At 44.8% G+C, this 26,019-nt stretch overlaps 1 protein-coding gene across 4 annotated transcripts in view; it reads left to right on the forward strand.

The window, feature by feature from the left end:
• LOC135485252 (axin-1-like) overlaps positions 1–26,019 on the forward strand; it is a 78,666-nt gene that overhangs the window by 32,817 nt on the left and 19,830 nt on the right. For all 4 annotated transcript variants that reach the window (XM_064767111.1, XM_064767119.1, XM_064767103.1 and 1 more), the window contains 2 exons: positions 2,436–2,550; positions 3,444–3,581. In XM_064767111.1, the coding sequence (XP_064623181.1) occupies positions 2,436–2,550; positions 3,444–3,581 (253 nt within the window). The remainder of the gene's footprint in view (positions 1–2,435; positions 2,551–3,443; positions 3,582–26,019) is intronic.

Below are 26,019 nucleotides of genomic sequence, written 5' to 3' on the forward strand. Positions count from 1 at the left end.
TTGCTGACCAATATCGTTCGTTTTATTTTTCAGTGCAGGGATTTGGTCTGTGATCTTTTAGAAGGACTAAAAATCCTTTGCAGCCCTTTCCTTGATATTCCTGCTTTACACCAACTTAAAAAGGTTCTCTTATTGCCTCTTGGACGTTGGTACCACTTTGGAACATTGAGCCACAAAGTTGTGCATCTCATCTCCATAGTTACCCAGCCTGTAGGGAAGACTTGATACATAACTCAAAGGTGACCCAGGCTTGTTTGTTGTCTGGTGAAGGGGCTTTCAGAGAGAAACCTAACCAGTGACATTAATTTGACTTCAAAGGATTTATCATTTGTGCACTGTAGAAGTTGGCTGAGATGTCGCTTTGGTGACAAGATCCCCCATAGCAAACGAAAGTGCTCTGTTCTCAGAGGTCTCATTGCTGTTGGTTTGGATTTGGAGAAGTTGTGTCGCTTGGTTTCCAGCGTGACAACTTTTCGCTTCGGTGCAGCGGGCCTGAAAGATTGGTCGACCGATAGTTAGGTGGAACGTTGGTCTTGAGTTTGTTGGAAATCTTGGCTTTCTTTTCAGCCTACCACATGTTTGCTTCTCATTCCTTTCATTCCTCATTGTGCCTTGTATGACAATGTTGCCTTGCTCAGCTTCATCAGTTTGGTATGGTTGGTAGTGTGGCATTGGGGTTGGTTTGTTTGCTTGAAAGCTTGCTTACCCTTCTGGCTGACATTTCCATCATGTCTTGCTCAAACATAATATTGCTGTTGAAATGGTTAACATAACCGCATATTGAACTCCTTAGCTTTCAGAGGCTGGTGTGCTGGCACTACGTGATATCCCTTTTTAGCTCACCTCTTAGCAGAGGTGAGCTTATCCCATACCGTGGCGTCCGTCGTCCGTCGTCGTCGTCGTCGTCGTCGTCGTCGTCGTCCGTCGTCGTCCGTCGTCCGTTAGCAGGGCACGTTTCGTAACTGTTAGAGCTATTGAGTTGAAACTTGGTACACATGTACCCTTATGTAATGACACCTTGGAGACCAAGTATCGGTCCGATTCGTTTCATGGTTTGGCCACCAGGGGGCCAAACGTTAAAAGTGAAAATATGCAATATCTCCCTTAATAGTAGTCGGGAAATTTTGAAAAAAATATGGTAGGTACTTCTAGCAAAGGTGCATCATATATCCTCCAGGTTTTTGATTTGACCTCCTTTTCAAGGTCACAGAGGTCAAATGGTGTAAATTGGCCGTTAGGATGTAACGATGGCACGTTTCTAAACTGCAATGACTATTGATACCAAATTTGGTACACATTTACCCCTTAGTCAGGTGATCTCAGGGACCGAAGTTTGGTCCAATATGATTCACCACTTGACCACCAGGGGGCAAAATCCAAAAACCTTAAAAATGTGATTATTCCTTAACTTCTTGCCCGATTGCTACCAATTTGATATCATGGGTACATCTAACCACCATACAGTATATGTCACACAGGTTTTTAATTTGACCTTCTTGTCAAGGTCACAGAGGTCAAATGGCGTAAATTCGCCGTCAGGCCGTAACTATGGCACGTTTCTTAACTGCAATGACTATTGATCACAAATTAAGTACACAATGTACCCCTTGGTCAGGTGATCTCAGGTACCGAAGTTTGGTGCAATCTGATTTGCCGTTTGGCCTCCAGGGAGGGGGCCAAATCCTAAATTCTTCAAAATGCCATTATTCCTAGTAATGACTTGCCCGATTGGCACCAATTTTATATCATAGGTACATCTAATTCTAACAACCATTCAATGTGTCACCCGGGTCTTCTTTGATTTGACCTACTTTTCAAGGTCACAGAGGTCGAATGTACTGTAAATTGGCCATTTTGGGGAAATTGTAATTGCTTGGACCTACATCAAACCTAACACTACATGACACAATACCATGCTCTTTATCCATCTTTCCTCCACATGAGGTGAGCACAATGGCCCTGGCCATTTCATTTAATATACTTTATACACCATGTGTAACATGTTGCAGTTAATGCATCTTTTCTGTGATGGCCAGTTGTCTTAACTGCATTTTCAGATGAAGTTTGTGTTCTTTTAAGAAAAAAACACTTTTATGGGATATCATTATGGATTGAATACCACTACCACCATACTCAGTGTAAATCATTCTGTGTACCATGATGTTGAAGGAAAAAGATTTCGTCATTCTATCAACTTTACATCGATTTTGTTTGATGATTGATGCTCTGCAGTTGTTTATACACCCACTATTATTGACTAAGCGTTAATCATTAGTTACTCTTTTTCTACATTCAAGGTTTTCTGCTCTTGCAAATGACTATTTCCATTGGTTATTGATTTGTTACTTTGCTTACTGGATATAACCAGCGGAAATACCGTGCTGATATAATTTCAATAACGAATTTAATCCAGAGTGTATATCATGTTCTTACAGCGATGGCATCCCTCCAAGTTACCACACCAAAAAGTGGAAAGTGCAGCAACGGAGGGCAATGAAGAGGAGTGCACAACAGAATAAGGACACAACTCTTACGCAGAACATAATACCGGTAAGACCAGCAACTATCCCGTTCAAGTAACTACTGTTCTGTTCTGAACTTAGAGTCACCTAGCAGATTCTAATCCAACCCTTTGGCTCTGAAATAAGTTCTCTCTTGAGGAGCGGCTAGCCTGTGGGTTTGCCTTCATGTCATTTTCAACGCTGTACATTCCCTTTGTGATCAGTTTTACTTGGTAAGTAATGCACCTGAGACAATTTAAACAATGGTAAAATCACCTGTCTTTCAATTGGTGCAGTATGCTGTGCACAAAATACACTCTCAAGTCCCAGAAATCAAATTCCTGTGAGCAGATGATTCAAATCCACCCCATCATGTCACTTATCTGTATCCTGTCCCAAGGGATTGCTAGCCAATGCATTTACCTCCATATCGTTCCCAACGCTGAACTTTCCCCGAGTAATTAGTGCAATCGGTAACCAGAGATGGCTGTCTCCGGCATGCATGGTAAGGGAAACACTGCCAATTACCCTCCCAAGGGTTCTCACCAAATAATATCCTGATGGTTTATTGTTATTTTAAAGTTTCGTGTTTCAAGGGCTATCCCTCATTTGTGGTGTCTTTCATGTTAATTACCTTTCCTTGGTGTAGTTTTGAGGGTGATTCATTCGTGCGAAGGGTCCCATTGTTTCTCTGTGAACCCTTCTGAACTTAAAAGTGTTATAACAAACCATTTGATATGAAATCGACAGTCACACGCCTAGTTTGCTGCAGTCAATTTTGATGTTGCTGTGTTGTGCAACCGGTTCTCAACCGTACCAGAGTTCAGAATAGCATTTGACTTGCTCTGCCTTGGTAACCGCTCAAAAAGCCCTTTTTTCCCCATGCCTTTGCTATCATTTAAGTTTAAATTTCATGTGATGTAATGCTTCTCACCTTTGCAGAGGACAGAGCGAGCGCCCAAGGACAGGAACATTGCTGAGGTCGACCCGATTTCTTTCGCGGCAATGCTGACTGAAAAATTAGAGAAAGTCCTGAAGGAACAGGAAAATATGGAAAAAATCAAGAAGTTAATGAATGAGGTCAGTGCAGTTTTTGACGTGCCATGTTCATCATTTGTTCATCTATGGCTGGTTCTTGATGAGGTTGCCTATCACATGAAAATGACTTAATTCTTGAGTTCTGACATGTGGTGATCATGTGATGGCATTTCAACCAATCAGCTTTTGCAATTAATGTTGATAAAACCAGCTGATATGCTGTTTTCAATCTGTTGAGACCAGAGAACCGACGACTTTAGAGGGTCTGCAATCTTCTTAAAATCTATGTAAAAAAACACCTAGATGACTCAAAAGATTTATATTGCCTTATGGCATTATGATATCGGTCAAATGATTTAGTGAATCGATACTTGAACCCACCAAAGCAATGTAACCACCCATGGATGAACAGCCTTCTTTGATCGTAAAATTTGCCGTATTTTTTGTGAAAAAGTTTCGAATATTCTTTCCTTTAACTCGTCTTACCCTGTCATGTGCACCGTGCATGTTATTGGCAGTTTCCTTGTGCTCTGAAGGATTAGAGCATTATGTCAATCTGTGCATGCTTTCTGGATCATACTTAAGATCATTATCTGCTTTCTAATAGTGAAAGAAGATCTTAAAAAATTAATAATTGGAATGAAATATCAGGACCGTCAGGAGCATAACTTTGTGGGAAACTTTTAGGCTTAAATATGGTCTTTTTTCGTCATGTGTCTCAACCTTGCTCCTTGAAATAGAATCACAGATCATGAGTTACTTTAGTTCTCGTAGAAATACAGTGTACTGGTGCTATCTCCTGTCTCTGAACTCAAGGCTAGTGCTGTTAATAACGCACCTAGGGTGTCACCAACCTCTAATCATATCAACTTCCCTGTTAGGAGAAGTTACTGCATGATGTGTCCTTTGCCAATTTCCTATTTTGCCTACTTCCCTCTTACGTCTGGGAAGAAAAGTTATTGCAGCGTCTCGTTAACTTTGCGTTCGTCTGATCTCGCTAACTTTCCCGCCTCTCCTCGCTCATGAAGCCACCACTGATCAGCTTGTCAGATCAGCCATCTCCCCATCTTGTGTGCGATATGTTCACCACGAGATGAAAGGCTATGTCCACCCTTTATCTAGTGAGAATCCAATTTCATTGCCAGTGCTGTCCTAATAAATCTATTCCAGACACAAAGACTTCCTTCGCTGGCACTGTTTGTGGAGACCTTTACTGACAAGGCTTAATATTCTTTTAGTCTCTAACTGCACAAAGGCCTCACAAATGTCATTTACATTATTACTGTGTTCAACTGACATTATCTAAATAAGAGTGGAGTTATAGCGCTGTCTTTGATCAGTCAGGAATGTAATACGCTATTGCTTATGGAGGTGTCCACAGTTACGAGCTGGTCCAGATGAACAAATACTGAAGTTCCCTGTGTAATTGACAGAAGAGAAGCGGTCACCAGGGCTTCAAACGCTTGTTGGGCTGACCGTGGTCATCCAATTTGGTTGTGGGTACACTTTGTAGATCGCTTGAGCAAAATCGTATTATAGATTTCAATATATGGCACAATGACGCCGCTTTGTTGTCAAATGATATTGGCTGTAAACCCATCACAGGGCACGTGATGATGACTTCTTGTAATATCCGTCATTAACTTTGTTAAGTCCCTCATGTCCCTTTGATGTGGCAGCCTGTACCTCTGGCAAACGACCAATACGAATAAGCAGCTTGTCTAGATGGCTTTAATGACATTTTAGAAATGTAATCTGAGCAAAAATTTGTTATCATCTTGGTCATTGATTTATTGAATAAAAACACCAAAGAAATCGAGACTTAGTTCAGAACCAGATTACATTGGCGGTCTGCAAAGTGTATCCTTATTTGCTATTCATCTCGGTGGAAATTCATAGCTCTTTCATCTTCAGATTTGATCTTCCAATAACTAGTTGCGCTAACAAGACATCTCAACACTGGTGGAGTATCTGTGCTCCTGTCCCGTCTTTAATGAGTTGTTGACAATAGGTGGCAGGACCAGAACTGTTCCAAGAATCGTAGCATTGGCATGTTTTCAGATTGCTAATTACTATGAACTGGTGGTCCATAACTTATGTGAGGTGTAGTTGGAGTTGAGGCATCTAAGATGATTGTGGATATTTGAATCAACATCGTTGATTGGTTCATTTTGGCAGTTGTTGGCTTATCAAAAAGCCAGAATCCAGCTTTGATAGTTGTTAGTTCATCAGATGAGCTGAATTTCAGATGGTTATTGAAAACTCACAGTTGTAGATCTGCTACTCCAACCAGCCTTCAGCTTGCTATTACTATGAGTGACAAGTATCACACCCCAGTGAAGCACCAATACATCTTTGACGCAGAACTCAGGAACGAAGCTAACAAAGCATACATGATCCCTCCATTCCTCGTCTTTATATGAAAAGCTTTCATGTGAAACACTTGGAGGAGATGCCATTACTGTTGGCGTTAGGGGAGTCAAGTACACAGCTACATCTTCAAGGGTTTCAAAATACATACTTCAAACGAGGTGTGAGGATATTTTCATGCTGTTTCCAGGGTCTGGACTTTCAGACACCGTCTCAATCTCTGTCTCCCCTCGCGGGATTTAGGCGTATTGTTCGCGTACGACGCATTGTTGTGTATCGTTGATCGTGATGGACAGGAATCATCGGAGCGATGAAAGAAACTTGAACGGTCTCCCTTAATCTTTCCCCGAGGATGCTGCTCATTAGAAAGAACATCAAAGAAACTCTTGTCATTGTGATTCTAATCACCGCTCTCTATTCTCCGAGGAGGACATCGCCTACTTCCACTTTCCCTTCCCAGACACTTGAACAGTTACTGTGTGCATAATTGTAGAACTTGGAACTTTCATAATATTGAAACATTGCTATTGTGCTATTTCTGGTCAGCAATTTTCGAAAGTTTAAAAGTCTCCATCAACGTAAATTGGTGCTGTATGATTGTTGGGTTATCACAGAGAGTTAAATTACAAAACCAGACCTGCACTGTTAATCCTTTGAAAGCCTCCTCACAAGACAGATTTCCTTTACAGACCTCATCATTAGCTCTTTCACACAGGCAAGAATTAATATCTGATTTGAAGCAAACCACTCAATGACTCATGAGAATCGGTGTTCCTTCGATGTTTGAGATTAGTTCTAAAAGAATCGGTGCTGTGGTGAAATTCACAAAGCAGACGAGATGTTTATGATGTGAAGTCAATGGCATCCAAGTTTAAGGTGTGTTTTTCAACCCTAATTATAACAAGGACTATATCCTGGTGTGAGTTGTTTTTATGAGTGTTGTCTTTAATTAGTTGTCAGCATAAGTTATTAAAGGCAAACAAGGACTAACCCATGAAAAATCTCTTGGAAAGCAAGACTCGAAGCCGAGCGTGTGTGGCTAACTACTTCTTCTTTCCTCTGTCTCAGGGTGTCACTTCTTCTCACAACAGTTGGTGGCCACTAAAACACCAATCTTGTTGACCATTTTCCCCTCGTACAAACACCCTATAAAAAAGCTACAGAGCAGCATCTTTTTCTTGACGAAGCTGCCCTCAAAGTACGCAGTCCATTTCATCACATCATGCGACAGGAATCAATAGGTCTGTGAAAGCGACAAGGTGGACAAAAGTCATTCTCAAAGGCTTGTTATTCTCATCAACGGTGCCTTTGTCACTTTGAAACATATCCATGTCACACATAGTCGCTTTGAGACCCCTCGTCATTTCCTCTCCTCACGGCACGCATTGTTAAAACTGCGACCTTCCTGTATGATTGACACCAGTGATTACTTAACCAAGATGATCATTGACTGCTGGCTTTGGCCCTGTCGCTTGTGTGATATTAGTTTCAATCACCGTACTGTATCGATAGCCAAGATAAGATTTCTCAAGTATTTCTCCTCATTTGTTACTCCTTTCATCTTTACTCTTGGCACTTTCCATCAAAAATCATGTGAACCCACACTAATTATTCCCTTTCTGTTCAAATTCATAGAAGATGTGGCTTTTACCAGCCCACAAATAGAGCTTAATGAGTTTTTACTTTGATTTATGGTTGTTGTGAAATTATTTTGCAGAATTCTGGCCTTGTTGCTGTTGCAGTGAGCTCTGATTCTGTCCAGCTTGACATGTCATTGATAGCTTTTTCTTTGCAATAAATTGCATGAAATCATAATTCTTTTTTCAGCATATCTGATGAATGACATGCAGCATCAGTCTGTTTCGTTTATTTTAACAAATGAACAAGTTTCTGAACTTGTAATCTAAATTGTTGACAATGTATTTAACATGCTAAAATTGCACTGAAATTTTTATAAAATGCCTAATATGTGATTGACGTTTCAGAAAATGATTTGAGGAGTAAATTTTCTGGCTGCAATAATCTCTAATTTGACTAAATGTAATATTTGGTTTTCAGCAGTAGAACAACGTTTCTTTAGCATAGTTCATTTCGAATTCAAATTCATTGAAGTTGAAATATGTTTGTTACCGTCACCGCATTATGAATAAGTCTGGAACTTCCTCTAGCAATCAAAACTTTCTAAAACTTTATCCCGCTTAACCTTTGAAGTCAAATTCTCCTCGCACAAAAAAGCACAAACGTGGATTCGTCTTCAATATTTGTTTGACATTCAAGAAAATTGCCTCCTCCTTTTCGTTGCACGCTTCTTTAGTAAGTTCACTGATGAAAGGTCTCTTTACCTTGTGACATATCTTCAGTTTTATGTCGTTCATACTCTACCCAGGTCAGACTTTTGCATATGTACTCATATCGGATCTACCCGAGGAATTATTTAACTAATTACATTAGAAAATAACCAGCCAGTTCACAAGGCTACGTCCAGGCGGCGCCCCTGTACAGCCCATCAACCGTGCAAGCCGCCATATTGCCAGTACTTTTTCCTCGGCGCCTTGTATCACAAGCACCGAGTTTCTGCTGCTGTTTGCGTTGATTCCCCCGCGACAGTATTGAGAAGGATCCTCCCCCGGACGTCCGTTTTGGAGCTGCCGATTTCAGGAAGCGGGTGAGACCATTCCTTTACCCATCTTTCTCTGAATTCGTCATTTAGAACGCTTTTTCTTCGCCGTTCTCCCAAAAATTTTTCTCGCTCCAGGCTCCGGTCACGTGACCAAATAAATCCAAGTTTTTCTTATCGTTCACTTTCTTTGTGTGGCCTCTCAAGATGCTGGCTCTGCCGCTCTTGTTAGCGTCCTTCTTGTCCTTATTGGGCTTTCCAGCCCTCTTATTGGGCCTGTTACCCTTCTGGGTATTCAGGTGCCCGGGTGCCGGTGTATCGGGGATTATTAGTCCCCGTCCCGGTTCGTCCCCGGCTCGCCAGTCCGCCCCGTCGGACTCGGCGACTGCGGTTTCGTCCGCTGCCGGGACGCTGCCTTCTGCTTCTCCGGCCCCTCGGCCGTCGAAGAAGCAGAAGCCGACCCGGAGAGGCCCCAGAAAGTCTGGTGCGGCCTCTTCTAAGTCCCCCTCCGCTGTTTCTTCTCAGCGGGGGCGAGGCCCCCGGAGCTCTGGCGCCGTTTCGGCGCCCGACTCCGGGGCTCGGGCCGGGCACCCTCCATTCGGAGGTGTGCCCCCCGGGTTCTCTCCTAGGTTGAGCGCCGGTGACCCCCTCATCGGGGCGCCCCCTAGGGAGATTGGCTCCTCCCCCCTTTCACAGGGGGTCGAAGTGAGCGGGACTCTGGACGCTTTGCGTCCCGATCCCCTGGGCGTGGAGCATACCCCGCTGGAGGCAGACCTCCTGATTCAGGAACTCCTCCGGCTACCGGCCGTGGAGTCCTTAGTCACGTCTAAGCCCCCACCTGGCCGGGTTTCCTCCGCCCTCCCCCGTCGGGACCCCCCTGCTGCGGCATTGGGTCGTCCCCCGTCCTCCTCCGGGTTGGATGTGCCTCCGGCAGTGTCTTCGGTTGTGACTGTCTCGTCAGATCACACCGTCACATCTGACCGCTCTGAGGCGACGGGGCGTATCCCATCGGGTTATGAGGCCTGGCAGGCGGCTCACCCCAATTTCCGTCCCCTTCTGAGGACGTCGACCGCCTCCCCGTGGGTTACTGCAGGCTCGGGCGTCACCCCCCCTGTTCTGCCGCCCCCTCTTGTCTCGCACGGAGGTGACCTACCCCCCTGGGGTAGGGGTGCGACAATGGGGCATTACGTCCGTTCTAGAGACCCTAGGGTCTGTCCGGACGTCGGGAGGGTTCGCCCCACGATTTCGCCGGTGCGACCCCGTCCCTCCCTGTCTGGCTCTGCGGGTCTGAGCTCCACCCCCTTTGTGGTGAGTAGCCCCCCGCCATCCCTGCCTGCCCCAGGTATGTCCAGACAGGATCCCCGGCCTATCGCACCGGGCCTTACGGCCCAGCAGCGTCAGGTCCTGCAGAGTTTGGCTGCCCATCTGGAGACCAAAAATCTCTCAGATAGGGCCCCTCAGCAGCAGGCCGGGAGACCAGTGGCCTTTGAGCTGCCCCAAGTCCCCATGGAGGTCGACTATCAATTCGATGAGTCGCAATCTTCCATCGGGCAGGCCCCTCAGGCTGACTGCCCCTCTGGAACAGAGGACCCCACCATTGTGGCTGGGATGCGCGATCTTCGCGCGCTCGTCCGGCAGTTCGTGCCGACCGAGCATTGTCCTCTCCCGCCGGTCAACCCCGCGCTCGGCCGTGCTCCCTTCGATCTTTTCGGGGATGCCGACGAGCCGGACTTGGCTGCCGTGCCGGACCGGGCACTCGATGAGTTGCCCCCCTCCCCTGCCTTGATCAGAGCCTCTCATTGGCTCGATTCAACGCTTAGGGACACGGCGCCGTCCTGCGGGGGCCACCAGCGCTCCCTGGTCTCGACTTTGCCGTCGACTGGACCGGGAGCCTGGACGAAGGCGGGGAAGCGCTTCACGGCCACTTCCCCTCACAGTCCTTCGTATAGGCCAGAATACTATAGAGTATCGCCGTCGGGGACTGACCCGGTCTCACTCATCCCCTTGAGGGATGATGTGCAGCTCGCCGGGTTGGTCGTTCCGAAAGTCCTCACGTCTGCTCCTATGAGGGATGCCAAGAACGATGAGGCCCTGGCCAAGGAGACGCAGTCGGTGTTATCGTACGCCGACTTGACGCTCTGTGCCCTGTCCAGGTCGTTGGCTGCGGACGCCACGGATGAGCAACGCATCCTGGCTATGTCCTTACAGCAGTCACTGCAACATGCCAGTGACTTAGCTGCCAAACAAGCAGCCAACGCGGTGCTGAAGCGCCGGGACCTCCTCATCGAGGGGCTGAGTGTGGTCCGCGCCCAGTTTCTGCGCGGGGCCTTGCGGACCGCCCCTTTGGGCGGTCCCTTCTTATTCCACGATTCGCTACCTGATACCTTAGGGGCTCAGCGCGAGTCGGATAAGAGTCGTGAGGGGGACCCTCCTCCCCCCAGACAGGCCCCCCGCCCGCGTTCCTCTTCATGGTCCGCGGGCCGGGGACGTCAGCCGGAGTTTAGACGCCCCCGGGGTGCGTCGGCCTCTCGTGGGCCCTCGGCCTCGCAGGGCTCCTCCGGGTCTTTTCGTCCCCGAGGGCAGACAGAAGCTGCGGCTCCAGCCCGCCCCTCCAATAAGCGCCACCGCTCCTCAGGTCAGGGCGGAGGTGGCGGGCAGCCCAAGCGCCCCTTCCGGCCACAACAGCGGAAGGGTCGCGGGGGCAGGCGTCGGTGACTTGTCACCTTCTCCTCGGGCGCTAATAGGCGACACTCCCTCGGTCTCTGTCGTTGGGGGCCGACTGCGCCATTTCGCAGCCTTTTGGGTCGGATGGTGTCAAAAAGGCTCCCCAGTCCCGGACATGCTCCGGCACGGGGTTCGCCTCGATTTTGCCCATCCTCCCCCAACGACATCGACTCCCCACCCGGTATTACCCCCCGTGGACCCGGCCAGGGCCGAAGCCCTTCGGTCCGAGGTCAACTCCCTCCTCCAGAAGGAGGCTGTCACGGTGGTGGAAGACCACTCCTCCCCGGGCTTTTACAGCCACATCTTCTTGGTTCCGAAGAAGTCGGGAAAATGGAGATTGGTCATAGACCTGTCCAGCCTGAACCGGTTCCTCAGGGTACCCAGTTTCAGGATGGAAACAACAAGGTCAGTGGCAACAGCGGTGCAGCCCGACGATTGGGCCGTCTCCATGGACTTGCAGGATGCGTATTTTCACATCCCAGTCCATCCAGACTTTCAACATTTCCTTCGCTTTTACTTCGAAGGCAAAATTTATCAGTTTCAGGCCTTGCCTTTCGGCCTGGCTTCCGCTCCGCTTATTTTCACAACCGTCGTCAGGGCGTTCGCCGCCCCGTTTCACGCCTTGGGCTTCAAGCTCCATTGCTACTTAGACGACTGGCTGCTGCGTTGCCAATCCCGTCCCCGTCTTCTCAAGCAGACTCGGTTCTTGCTCAAGACGGCGACCCAGGCCGGGTGGATAACAAACTTAGAAAAATCCGAGCTAGACCCGTCTCAGGATTTTGTCTTCGTGGGAGTACGTTTCCGTACCAGAGAGGGCCTCATGTCCCCACCTCAGGACCGGGTCACCAAGATCCGGTCTCTGATTCGGGCTTTCCGTCGTCGAGACAGCGCCACAGCCAGACAGTTCCTGTCCCTGCTGGGCCTGCTCAATTCGGCGGCGGACCAGGTTCCTCTCGGTCGCCTGTATATGCGCCCCCTCCAGCTCCTCCTACTCTCGAGTTGGCGCCCCTTCTCGGACCCACTCGATCGAGCAGTAGCACTCCCTTCCATGCTACTGGAGGACGTTTGGAGGTTCTGGGGGACGGGGACGGAGCTCCTCCGCGGGGTGCAGCTCCGTCCGTTACCCCCCCAGATGTCCCTCTTCACGGACGCCTCCCTCTTCGGATGGGGGGCTCACCTGAACGAGGGCGACCTGACCACCAAGGGCACGTGGTCAGGGGAGGAGTCTCGCCTTTCGATCAATATTCTCGAAATGCAGGCTGTCATCCTAGCCGTGAAGGCCTTTTCGTCCCGGTTACGGGGTCACAGGGTATCTCTGTTCTCCGACAACTCGACTGTCGTCGCCTATATTCGGAGACAAGGGGGAACGAGGTCCGACACTCTGTGTCGTCTGACATGGGACCTCCTACAATTTTGTCGTCGGCTGGACATCCAGCTCTTCCCCCGTCACATCCCCGGCAAGAGGAACATCCTGGCGGATGCTCTCTCCAGAGCCGATCGCTTAGTCCAGACCGAGTGGACCCTCCATCAGGAGATTGTGTCCCGGCTGGCCGGGATGTGGGATGCGCCGATTGTGGACCTTTTCGCCACTCGCCTCAACAAGAGATTCACCCTGTATTACTCCCCTCTCCCGGACGACGAGGCCTTGGGAGTAGACAGCCTGTCGGCCTCCTGGGACGGCCTCAATGCTTATGCATTCCCGCCAACCCCTCTGTTGCTGCCGGTTCTGAACAAAGTGGCCTCATCGCGCGTCAGGCTTTGCCTGATCGCCCCTTGTTGGCCGAACCAAGCTTGGTTCCCGGTGTTGCTGGAGCTCCTGACGGACCACCCCCGCAGATTGCCGGAGTGGGACCGCCTGCTATATCACCCGATAGGCCGGGTCTACCATCAGGACCCTTCTTTCTACAGGCTTCACGCCTGGAGACTATCGGGCATTTCCTCCGAGAGAGAGGCTTTTCGGAGGACGTTATCCGAAAAGTCGCTCAGCCTCAGAGACAGTCTACCCTTACATCATACGACAGTAAGTGGCTCGTCTTTCGAGACTGGTGCGGAGAGCACGGAGTTTCTCCGATCGCTCCCACTCTTCCCAACTTCCTCGATTTCCTAAACTTTTTGTTTACGGTTCGGAAGTTTTCGGTCCAGGGGGTTAAGGGCTATCGCTCTGCCATTGCCGTCACCCTTAGACTGACAGGCTCCTGGCAACCGGCTTGGGACGACGCCTTGTCATCGTTGCTTCGCAACATGTCTCTGGAGCGTCCCCGCTCCTTACATTGCGTCCCCAAGTGGGATCTCTCGGTGGTGTTACGGGCTCTTATGAGATTTCCATTCGAGCCCTTGCACCTAGCAGATAGGAAGCATCTTACCTTTAAGACCGTCTTCTTGGTGGCCTTAGCTACGGCCCAGAGACGGTCCGAGCTCCATGCCCTAGCTTTTGACAAGCTAGCCTTCAATGAGAGGGGCGCGGTCCTAGAATTTGTCCCAGGCTTTATTGCGAAGAACCAGGCGCCTTCCACCTCCAGGCGCCCGGTTCTTATTCCATCCCTTTCCAGGGTGGTCTCTCGAGACCTCCCGGATAGAACTCTCTGCCCCGTCCGGGCCTTGAGGTTCTATGTCGATAAGACCAAAGACCCTGCCGTCCGTCTCAGCAGAAAGCGTCTTTTTCTGTCTTATCGCGAGGGATTCACACGGGAGATTGCGCCCGCCACGGTCGCCAGATGGTTGGTGGCCACCATCCGGCAGGCCTACTCCATGACTCTTCAGTCTCCGGAGCTTCGCCGCCTGGGTTCCGTGACGGCCCACGAGATTCGTGCCATCTCGACTTCATGGGCCGAATATAGGGGAGTCGCCTTGAACGAGGTCTTGGAGGCGGCGACGTGGAGTTCTCACTCCACTTTCTCCCAACATTATATGCGCGATTGTTCCGTGATGACTGACGGTATGCTGTCTCTCGGTCCAATCGTCGCTGCTCAGCACGTAGTCTAGGTTCTCCCTGCCTAGCCTACCCGCCGGACTCCTCACTCCGGATTCTCCGTCCTTCCCTCTAAAGATGGGGGGGAGGTGCGGACATTCATGCCGGGACGTGGTTCCCCTGTGCATGTGCCCCGTCCGGATGTCTTAGGTTGAGCCGCCTAGACTTTGTGGGTTGTCCCCGCACGCAGAGGGTGGTTACCCTCTTAAGTCCACACATTCTTTTGGCGAGGTGTGTGCTGAGCAAGTACCATGCGATGTGCTACCTTACTCTAGGGGGTAGTTGATAACCTTAGGGCCTTTCCATTATTCTTTTATATGGTGGCCTGACCGTTGAGCCATGAGCATCCCCATTTCTCTTTGGTCTGGTTATCCCGGTCTCACCCGTTGGGTTCTGCTATGCGGCTTGGAGACAGTTCACGTCGCTACATGGTAAGTCACGTTTACCCACCTTCCTTAGGTTGTTGGTATTCGATGCAAAAGTCTGACCTGGGTAGAGTATGAACGACATAAAATTCCCATTTCCTGTGGAAATGTGATTTTATTAGTTCATACCTACCCAGGTCAGACTGCCCACCCGTCCGTCCCCACAGCAACGGGACTTACTTGAGTTGCTTGAGTAAAAAGTACTGGCAATATGGCGGCTTGCACGGTTGATGGGCTGTACAGGGGCGCCGCCTGGACGTAGCCTTGTGAACTGGCTGGTTATTTTCTAATGTAATTAGTTAAATAATTCCTCGGGTAGATCCGATATGAGTACATATGCAAAAGTCTGACCTGGGTAGGTATGAACTAATAAAATCACATTTCCACAGGAAATGGGAATTTCAGAGCAAAGGGTACGAGTGGCACGCCCTTTGTGGCGTTATACCTTGCTTCATATTGGCCCAGTATTTAATTACAAAATGTTTATTCCACGGTAGGAAATTATGCACATCAAACCTGCAATGGTAAGTGACATTCTGGAAGAGCGATTATGAGCATTTTTTCCGTCCTTTGAGCTCACTAAATATGTGTATTTCGCGTTTAAATCGCTGCCATCAAGAAGAAGCACTTGTGTAAAAGAAAATCTTTTTGGCAGGAAATTGGAATGATCAAAGTGAACGTTCACTCCGAATGCTTTGGATCAAACAGTCGTCACCGCTTTGACTTTGTACACTTTGTACGCTTTGTGCACGGATCAGCTTCCCTCTCTGAGGGAATTTATTCGAAATAAATAACTGGGTGGTTTGCCATGCTCTTTGTAGGCCGACAATTTCTGATGGAGATGCAATCTGCTTTGCGGTGGATCGGGAGTAGCTGATCCTTGTGAAGTTGAACAATGTCTCTCTGGATTGTATCTCGTGCTCCGTATGAAAATCAACTAAATAAAAGCCTTTGATATGGTTTGATTTAAAGGCTTTCGTTAAATCTGCCAGAAGTTTTAATTTCAGGTAGCCAATTCTGGTCTCGAAAACATTTTACCTCTTCCTGATTGTCCCCACCTTTGAAGATTGGTCGAGGAAAATTTACTTTCTCTTTCTAATTTGATATGAGGAGCATTATAGGTTTGGAGTCTTGCAACAAAACTGATGAGAGCATCTGTATTTTGACGTTGGCCCTAATAGTTGCATTTTCAAAATTGAGACAGAATTAGTTTTGCTTGGCAGAAAATCACACATTTCATTATTTTAACTTCAAAGGAGAAATTGAGTTGAAAAAATTCCAGCCCAGATTTTCGGATTCTCAGCAAGAAGCAATCAATGCTGATGAGATAAAGATCTCCCATCTTGGCATCTTGTTCGAAACTTCACAAGATAAACTAATCGTGTGTGATAATTTACCACGATAGCCTCCCGATGTCTTTTCGTACTTTCTTAAGATAATCTTGATTAGCGTCGCTGACCCTCAGCCATTTGTTTCGCGGGCCCCTGAGACCGCTGTGACCATAGAACTAAGTGGACACCTCGTCGCTTTGAAGTGCTTTGATGAGTAATCACTTCAAAGGGATTCCAGCACTTAGGAGACGATTTAGGTTCCACAAACAAGCTTATATCATCATCCAAATGGCTGCCTCAAATTGGAGTGTGATCGTACCGCATGCTCTTAACCCACTCATTTAGTTTCTCTTGATTGGCGCTACATCCTGATTTCCTCAGTGTCCGGTAATTGTGGTTCTCTTGTTGGTTTGCTTGGTTGGTTGCTGTCTCTCCATAGATTCTACCGTGTTGCCAAAGTTTTGCAAGTGTGGTGATACTTTCAGTTGCCCAAGTTTGGTAATATATTGATTGGCAACTTTCAGTTTCTCAGTGGTGGTGATTCGATCAATTGATCAAATTTGGTGATACTTTCAGTTGCCTGTGTCTTGGAGCTTTGTCTTTCAAGGTAACGAGCACCTTGACATTTCGATTAAGAAGCCAAGGCTTGTTTTAAGAGATATAAGCGGTCAAAGTTAAGACCATTGCTTGCTTGCTGGTGTTTGTTCTATGTTCTCCAATGTTGACCGAAGTTGGACATCAACCATTCCCTACTCCAACACAGGGTCTTTATCCTAGGATTTATTTGATCCTGTACAGACCAAGCCATGGCATGCGCTTGCTCTTTATCATTCTACTTTCCCTTTATGATCAAAGCTTTATCATCATGTTCAGGGTCCAGCTTCAAAGATCCTGCAACTTGTGATGTATATTTCTGGTAAACTTGTTAGTGTTCATAGAGAAGTTTATTTTACCTAAGTTCTACTCGTACTTTCATCAGGGTTGCAAAGGGTTGACATCAAACAAGATTCCTTGTTTGTGTGTTTCATGTTTGACCTCAAATACAGTTAAAATACTTTGATAAATTGATAAGTCTGAACGAAGTTTTCCGGTAGAAGTATTACAAAGTGGCGAAAAAGTTTTGGTGGCAATTGGATTCTCTTTTGGTGGTTTTTAAGTCAATTTCAAATGGTTCTATTTGTTCTGGTGGTGGAATTGCCTGCTCTCTTCTCCACATTTTAACTTGTCAGATGAGGGTGTCCATTTTGTGATCCAGAAAATGAAACTAAAAACTACAAAATACAATCAGATTGTGATTTCATGAGGTCTTCATCCTTGCCTTGTATTTCAAGAAGTTTTCTTCTGACTCATCGTGGAGTCAAAAGTGACACGTATCATATTATTAAGACCTTAGTGATGTCGTTTAATTAAGTATACCAAGATGTCAGTCGAGCATATTTCAAGCTAGACATGGCCCAATATAGTGTCTCTGCCACAGTAGGTGACTGCTCCTTCCGTTCCCTGCTCTGTCTTATTGTGAGAAGGACAATTTCTTTGCCCCCTGACAGAGGTGTTCATTCTACTGCAACCGTTTGATACTGGACTCTTCTATCAGCCTCCTAACATTATTAGGTATACCAAGGTGTGAAGTTTATTGAAACCGTTTCACATTACCGAGCCCAAGATAGCTATAGAGCAACACGCCTTTAGGCAAAGTTTCATCAGTAATCACAAATGCCTTTGATTCCGCCCTTGTCAATTCTTAAGCATGCTCCGAAGACCGTCTCAAATTGGCCAAAGGTCTTGACCAATCATTCTCTGCTGTTTGATTCCATAGAAGCAATAGAGAGGTCAGGTTACCATATCTCCATCTGCCTTTCTGTTTATTCTATGATTCTTGTTGTTATGCGAGACCTCCCCTTGAGGTTTCTTAGCTGACTTTTGAACACTTTCTAAAGAGTACCCTTCAGCATATGAGAAGAGCCCTTATTCTTTGTTGCAAAGTACGTTCCTCAAGGGAAGAAAATGCTCCAGTCTATTGTCCTCGAGTATCTTTTTTCCTCTATTCTGTGACATCTACCGAGTTTTACTTCGGCTGCTGACGTTGAAAGAAATTTTGGTTGGAGGTCTTGTGTAGGTGATGAATCTAATGTTGCTGCTTGTATTCAGCGAAAAGTTGACTGCTTCTGCCCAGAGAATGTGACATTAAAGTAAGAATTGAACTTTGAATTTGATAAAATAATTGAAGCTCAGGAGATTTCAGTCGAGAATCTCATTCAAAAAAGATCACATAAGCTCCTGTGGCAACTTGTTCAGTTCTGATGTTCTGCTGTTGATGACCCTTAGGCAAGTTAGGCTCCAATATACAGTCATATGATCTTTTTACTCCAGTCCGAAAAGCAAAGTTGTCAGCTTTGTTCCAACTCATGACAAAAAAAACATGAACAAATTATTTACTGTGTGTTGGATGGTTCGGCCCACAGCATTCTAGAAGATTTTCCACAGGAATAACATCCATCCATATCAAGCTTTCATTTCCTGTGGTGTTATCGATCATATAGATATCAAACTAAATTCCTTGTGTTTGATTCAAAGTTGTATGTATCGATTTCAAAGTTTGATATATTCCTGTGATTTCTGAACCAGTTCGAACCCCCAAGGCAAGGCTGCTCAAATAAACATCACAACCTCTTTGAAACAGTCTGTTTTCTATTGTTTGTCCTTGGATCAAAATAGATTTTTGTCCTCTCACATGATACGATGATTGGATGGACACTTTTTCAATGGAGAATGTTAAATGAAGGCCTCTTTAAACTTTCTGCTAAAGTTCATGGCCATTGGTAGGTATTGTGATCAACAGCCCACGCTTAAAGATAGTTATAGTCTCAATTGCAAATAAACAATATCAATACATAGTCAATATATTGGGTAGAAAGGTATATCCTCACAATTTAGCATTAACAATGAAAGAGTACATTCAGTTCTTTTGTTGCAGTGAGTTGTTAAAATATCATTTGAACCTGACGAACATATTCCCTTCATCTCCAAAATATGACTTCTTTTTGCGAAATAGGGTGAAAATATGATATGGATCAGACAAACAAAATTCCGTTCTATTATCACCTGATGGAATGTCTAAAAAATCCCTTCTATTTTTCCGGAAGGGCTTGGTGGAAAGATGATATATGTGTTTAAGTTCAAAATCAAAGCTTTTGCCTTTTTGAGAATGGGTGAGGTTATTATGAGCTTGCTTTGATTGTCCCATCTATCGCGTTTCAAACCTGTGGCATTGAGATGATTGTTTCTCTTCATTCATATCTTCAAGGGTCAATAGGCTACACTTTGATACCCAATACCCCCTCCAAGACTACAACTTTCACATAGGCGCATTAACTGCCTTCTAATAACAGTCCCAAATAATAATGAGCCAAGAGCTCTCGGCAGGTAAATCGTCCTTTTGAAATTCTAAACAAATAATGTTGGTATGTATTTATACTTGGGCGAACATCACATTTTCTGATTGCAAAGTACCTGCGTGCCTTGTGGCACATCATTTCCGCTTTGTGACGAAACGATATGAGTATATATTCGAATGATCATCGAGATCATGATCCAGATCTCCAACAGTGACTTCTAGCTCGCAGGCTTTTGGCCTCTTTATACGTTGAATGTACACAGCTAATGAAAATTGAGTTGGTGTACATTTCAAAGGCAAATGGAGCAATAAAGAACATAAGGGAATGAGAAAGTCAAAGGGTGGACAGGCATTTGGTTGGCTTTGTGTCGACCAATAATGTCATGTAGAAAGTCCTCCAACATCATCTCAGCCATATATTACCATTTCTCCGCTCTTTGATCGTCAACGTTTTATGTCTTCACACCGCTCGTTTTGTTTGTATGTATCAAAGATGGCGGTGTATTATGATCGCTCGCCGGACTAAGATTCCCAAAGATGAGATTATCTGGCTGTGCTTTGAAGTGCATTAACGACGTAGGCAAATCAAGCGGCCCAGGAATATCAAAGCGAGGTATGATGCAGTTAAACTGGCTTAGGTCAGGCTGCTAGAAAAGGGATGTGCTAAAAATGAGGTGGGTTTCAAAGGGGAGGATCATGCTTGGTAATCTGTATTGAGACAATCTAGGATGAGTGTCTTGTCTAAATGAGCGATAAAAACCGAGGCACTCAAGTCACTGGTAAAGTAAGATGATCTCAAAGAAAGCAAGTAATACCACTGTTTTAACAATGCAGCAGTCATATTGGGTCTTGTTTGAACTCCTTTTGAATGATGATCCTGACTTAGACCTGGCTAAGAAGCACATGAAGTTGCCCAAGAACCTAGGTTTACTCCTCCCTCTTTGAAACCTAAGATAGGTGACTTCTGACCTATATGCTAAGCACAAACTGCTAATTTGGCATCACATCAAGCCAGGTCTTTGGTTGATATGAGAGTGAAAAAACCCCGCAGCATTTGGTAACTGTTTAAGAGGAAGCCTTGGGAGCAGGGTGTTTACAGTTTTAAATCACGATCTACCGCCGAGGTACTATTGGGTATGGAGAAGCTGCTTCTGCAGCGCCCATGTAAGTTCGATCTGCGGACAAAGTGTGACCCTGGTTTGAAGCCATGAGTAAATAGATGATCCTAGGATTGAGAGTGGGTCATCTCAACCAGTGCCAGTTCACTTCACATGTGATCAGCCATCACTGAACGTAGGAAACAGCCAGATCTTCAGATAACATCCTGACGACTATCATCCTCAGTCTAACCCTGGTTTCTGTAAAAATATCAGCTCTCTGTTTCATCATGATGTTGTTACAGTTGGTGAAGTTTCTCCCAAGCGCACAGATTATGCGTTTGCCAGCTTTACCTCGGCAGCACAAAGGGCAGCATTATTTTGGCCTCCTTTTACTCGACTAATGAAAGTTCCTGTACATGGTAATCAAATCACAATGACTCGTTATTCATCAAAGTCGCTGCTCGCTTAGTTCTACCTGTGTTACAACATGAAGCGCTCCTTACCCGCATTTATCAGATACCATTTTTATCCGAGCTTAAATCACAACGCAGTGGATTATTCATTTCATAGTTACTTCTAATCTCGCGTCTTTCCTCTGATCTTACGATGCTATTACAACTGTAGCCATTTTACAATTACCTTCTTCCATCGAAAAGCTTCTTGTGTGTTGGGTACTCTAGCTTTTCTACTCAATATACAATTATCTAACCAGCACAGACCGCGCGCAATTGTTGGCAAATAAGTGCACCTTATTACTGCAATAACGATGAATCATTACTGACACCTGAACAGGTTTCAGCTTATTTTCAAATATATCATTCAGTTTGGTCACCAGTTCAACCCTGTGTTTCAAAAATACCAGGAAGTCAAGAAATAACTTTGAATTCAGGGTCACCTTGTCCAAAATCAGAAGATAACATGTTCTACAGTTAATTCCAAGTTATCATCAACTTAGTGGCTAATTTGATTTTAACAACCACAGGCCCAGGTGTTACTGCACACAGATTGAGGGCGATAATACAAAGTTGAGAGTGACTAACTGGGTCCTTAACACTTGACTTCGTCACATCCCAATAGACAAGTACAAAATCAAGTGTTGCATGAGCAATATTCATTTCGAAAGCTGATCACCAAACCATGTAAGCCACCTACAACACACAAATTTCTTTCTTCTATTGGCTTTCAATTGCCAAGTACTTTTCTAGTTTCCTTACCCGTCCTGTCAAATATAATTATAAGTTCCGCACCGTCCCTATTTTCACTGTTGATTTTCTTTGTGGTCTTTGATGACTTAACCATAAAGACAAGCAAATTGAATACGAAAATAGAAGTTCATCACGTCAAGCTTTTTAAATCAATTCTTTTTCACAGTCACTGCATTTATAATGGATACGTGGATGATTTCTTTGACAAGATCCAAGTTCAGAGACTGAAAATTCCAAGCATATACCGCTTAAGTTAATTATACAGACTTCAAGAGACTGGCCTCAGAGTTTATGGCATTTGTATTAGAAGAAAAAAGGCCTTTGAAGTCGCATTAGTGCAATTAAATTCACTTTGAAACTTTGATCGTGGCTCTGCTGTATTACATTTACAGTGAATTTCATATGAAAGAGGATTGAAATTATATTTCATATGCAGAGTGATTAATTTTTCTCCTGCGGGCACGGGTGCTTGTTCCCGCGAACACTGACAAAGTAATCAATTTGGTGAAACTCAATTGAGTTGTCGGCAATTTACCTAGTTCCAGTGTCTTTTAGATCAATCGGATTTCTAATGCAGGTGCATGAGATTAAAGGATAATGCTTAGATCTCATCTTTTTTTGATTGCCCTTTATTAAGCAAAATCTGTGGTCGTCTCTATGATATGAGGCTGTTTCTCTTTTTGTCGGGTGGTGGCTTTTAGTTGGGGGCTTGTTTACAGGAAGTTTTTCATGAAATACCTGCCTGCAAACTTATATTGTAAAAGTTGTCAACATTTGCTCAATCTGTATGAGAATGGCCAATCACAATCGTTATAAATGATAGTGTATTTAATGAATTTGATTAATCTTTTTTCTTGCCATGCTAACTTTTTAACTTTTCAAAAATCAAGTATAGATTTGCTTATAGTAATGTTATACATGTTAAGGTGGTTAGCCTGCTGACTAAGATTCCAATCAGAGCCTTCCTTAAAAGTTTGATTCCATATACAAGTAAAAGAGAAGAATGGGTTTGAGAATGAACATCAAACAGATCGATGACATTTTGCCCCCACGTAACAAGCTGTAAAGAAAAGCATTTTTTGATCGCTGCTCTGTTTGAAGCATCGACTAATCTTTTCCTTAATTAATATCAAATTATCTGTGTTCAACACATGCCTTACCATGATGTCAAACAATTCAAAGCCTTTGAGATATTTTAAGAAAATTCCATTTTGCGATTCATTCTCGGTGATTAGCAATCTCTGTCGACAAGTGGGGAGGCCCAAACTTCTTAATTTTTTTTGTTTGCGTCAGTTTAATTCATTATCTCGCCAGTATAATAAGACCTTCCTTTGTAGCTTGCTTAACCTTCCCTTATTAGATTACCACAAGGTTCTTAAGTCTCTTTGCGCCAAAAGAAATTAATTTCCAACATTTTCTAAGTCTTTTTCAAACAATCTTTGATGTGCTTTGATGAGTTTTCCGAAAAAAATATCTTGACTTTGATCCTACTCACTTTGATGTGTTGGTTCCATCCGAGTTCCCTGAAGAGTTGCGATGAGTTTTTATCGCCCCACAATTATAACGCTATAAAACGCCAATATTCTGGGCTGATTGCAGGATGTATGAGATGATACATACTCTGATTGTCCATAGTTGAAATAGGCTTTCGTTTCATCTTGTATGTGGTTGGAGCTTGAATGTGGATATTGTCAGGTGTCTTAATCCTTGTCTTCTAGTCACAAAACTGGCTTCTGTACAGGTGGTGGCTACTCGTTCTGTTCATTGAGCTGTTTGGGTGTTTCTGTGTAGTTTCTACCATTTCTTCTCCTTTAATCACTCTAACCATGAAAGCAAAGAGCTCATGCCTTCAAAATAGTCGTGATTTCTGAGGATCTTGTGACATTTGTGGCAAAACTTTGTTCTATCAGTGGAAAGCCTTTTGTTTTGCAACAGTAATTACTTAACAGATGACTTCGTTTGTTAGATGCTCGAGCGCATCATCTTCTGAAGCCATAAAATCTGATCTATCCCATCCAAAAGAGTGGGTGTGGCATTTTAAGCATTAAAGGATGGAAACTCAAATGATTTTATCATTCTCTCCAAAGTTTGTTAACGAACCATTCGATGTCGGTCGATCAGTCTAAGGTTGTCCTCAAGATTAAATGAGCCGGAATCGACTAAACCAAACCTTATTTCCCCGCTTCACTCCACCTTTGTTTTATTCACGCACAAAGCAATCCAGCCTTTATTTAATAAATGGTATTGTAATTTCTAAGTCTTGATATCCATGTCCTTTCAATTATCACTTTAACTGGAACAAACGAAAACTTTCAAGTCTCAAAATTCAAAAACGATGTAACTTGATCTTTGAAATGGGGGAAAAAAATTATGTTTCTTTAGGATTTCTTTCATCTTCCCAGTAACCAAGGCTTGATATATGTGTTCATGGATAATGAGGTGAATTCAAATAGAACCAGGCTTTGAAGTTCCATAATGCAAAAAGAATGTTATTCGATATTTTTTACGTGTTCATCATACAAAGTAATAGTTCTCTGTCTCTTCTTTGGCTCCATTGTCAGATCTTCACGCAGTGAATACAAGTTTCCTATTGTTTCTTTTCCCATCTTTTGTGGGGGAAGTTGCTCTTTTCTTCCAAAAGAAGCTTGTTTGTTTGATGGGACTTTCTGGGAAAGCCTGATGGAATTTGCTCTCCGTATGAAGACATTAACTATGAAAGTTGTGACATTTGGTCACCATCAGTCTGAAAATTTGCTGAAGTATGCATGAAAAACACATTTTTGTGACCCTCGGGAGGGGGGCCTTTGCCCACCTGGATCCCCCTCTAGCTACAGTCCTGAAAGGTGAAGAGTCTTTAGCCATTCATATATAAACATACTGTTGAGGAGAAGCCTCAATAGTGAACAGCAAAAGTGGCAGTTCCCAAGTGGGATGACGAGTACATCTTCCCTATTTTTTACCCTAATTAGCTCTCAAACAACCCAGGAATACCCATTTCCTATCAGAAGTACTTTGATTTAAGAAAAAGTATGCCCTTCCCGAGCTTAGTGATGTTTGCAGTTTTTTTATGCTGCGTGTCTACCTGTTGTTCACGAGATCTGTTTGGATTACTCAGCTTTTGTTACAAAGAGGCGGAGGGCTGTCCACAGATAAAATTACCTTTGGAGTTCTGACTTTTCTTTACCTCGTAAAGATTGTGAGAGCACGAGGCTTTTCTTTTTGTCAGAATATTTGGCTTCTCAAAGCGAATTGCCAATGCAAATCATGTAAAACTAAGGTTCTTATCAAAGTGGGCAAATTGTGGTGATTTATATCAAAAGTAGTCAGCTAGATGAAGCAGAGGCCGACCACCACAAGACATATCAACTTCTTTGTACTTTGAGTGGTCTCGCGATCTCAAAGCCATCAGTATGCAGTAACGTCGATATTCACGTTAGTGACAATGTCTTTATCCCTCACTTGAACCACCATCATCATAGATTTCATAAAGGTAGCTTGAAGAGTCATCCCACTTTGATCTTCATTATGAGAAAGTGCAGATATAGACCTGGGACATTTTTCAGGGAGCAAAAATAACTACAGCAACACCACATCAGTGTCTTTTAGCACAAGGCAAATTATCTCCAAGAATCTTTTGCCCTCATAAAAGCCTTTACATCTCAGCTTTGACGTCCTTAACTTTTTCGGCAATCCTTTGGTGGCGTTTGTAAGCTTTTAGCAAGCAGCAAAGCCATTGGCTAGCTGCATGTTTGGACAGGCTATCCGCTCTCAAAGTCGCATCATTATCGTGAGCCACGAACATTAAAGACGAGCTCAACGATTGATCTTCTTATTGTCTAAGCTTTGACAAAGCATTCAACCACCACTATCATCCAAATGGTGGGCTTTGTGTTCAGATGTTGCAAGTTTTGACATTAAAAGACGTCGACTTCAACCTCGGTGATCAAGCACTTAGCTAGCATAGGAAGTGTTGCCGCACTTCCACCATTGCTCCTTGATTATATGATGGAAAGCTTTTGAAGCTACGGTAATGAAGCAATGCTGGACAAAGATCGTTTGATGTTGAAAAATGGATACTTTTTATCACTTATGTGTGCTTTATAAAAACAGAGCAACAAGAAGTAGACGGTACCATTGGGAGTGTTGGGCGATATTTGCGGAGTTTTTGATGGGCGCAGGCCGACTTTGTATTCGGATAATACAAAGCTGCAATTTAGCTTAAGTGAAAGGCTTTGTTGTTTGAAATTAGCTGTTATTTGAACAGTTTTACATTTTCCATGAGGGATGTAGGAGCAATAAAGTCGTGATGTGGGCTTTGAGTCAGGATGTGCCCTTTGATTCATGAG

Source organism: Lineus longissimus, chromosome 1, assembly GCF_910592395.1.
Source record: "Lineus longissimus chromosome 1, tnLinLong1.2, whole genome shotgun sequence".
NCBI lineage: Eukaryota > Metazoa > Nemertea > Pilidiophora > Heteronemertea > Lineidae > Lineus > Lineus longissimus.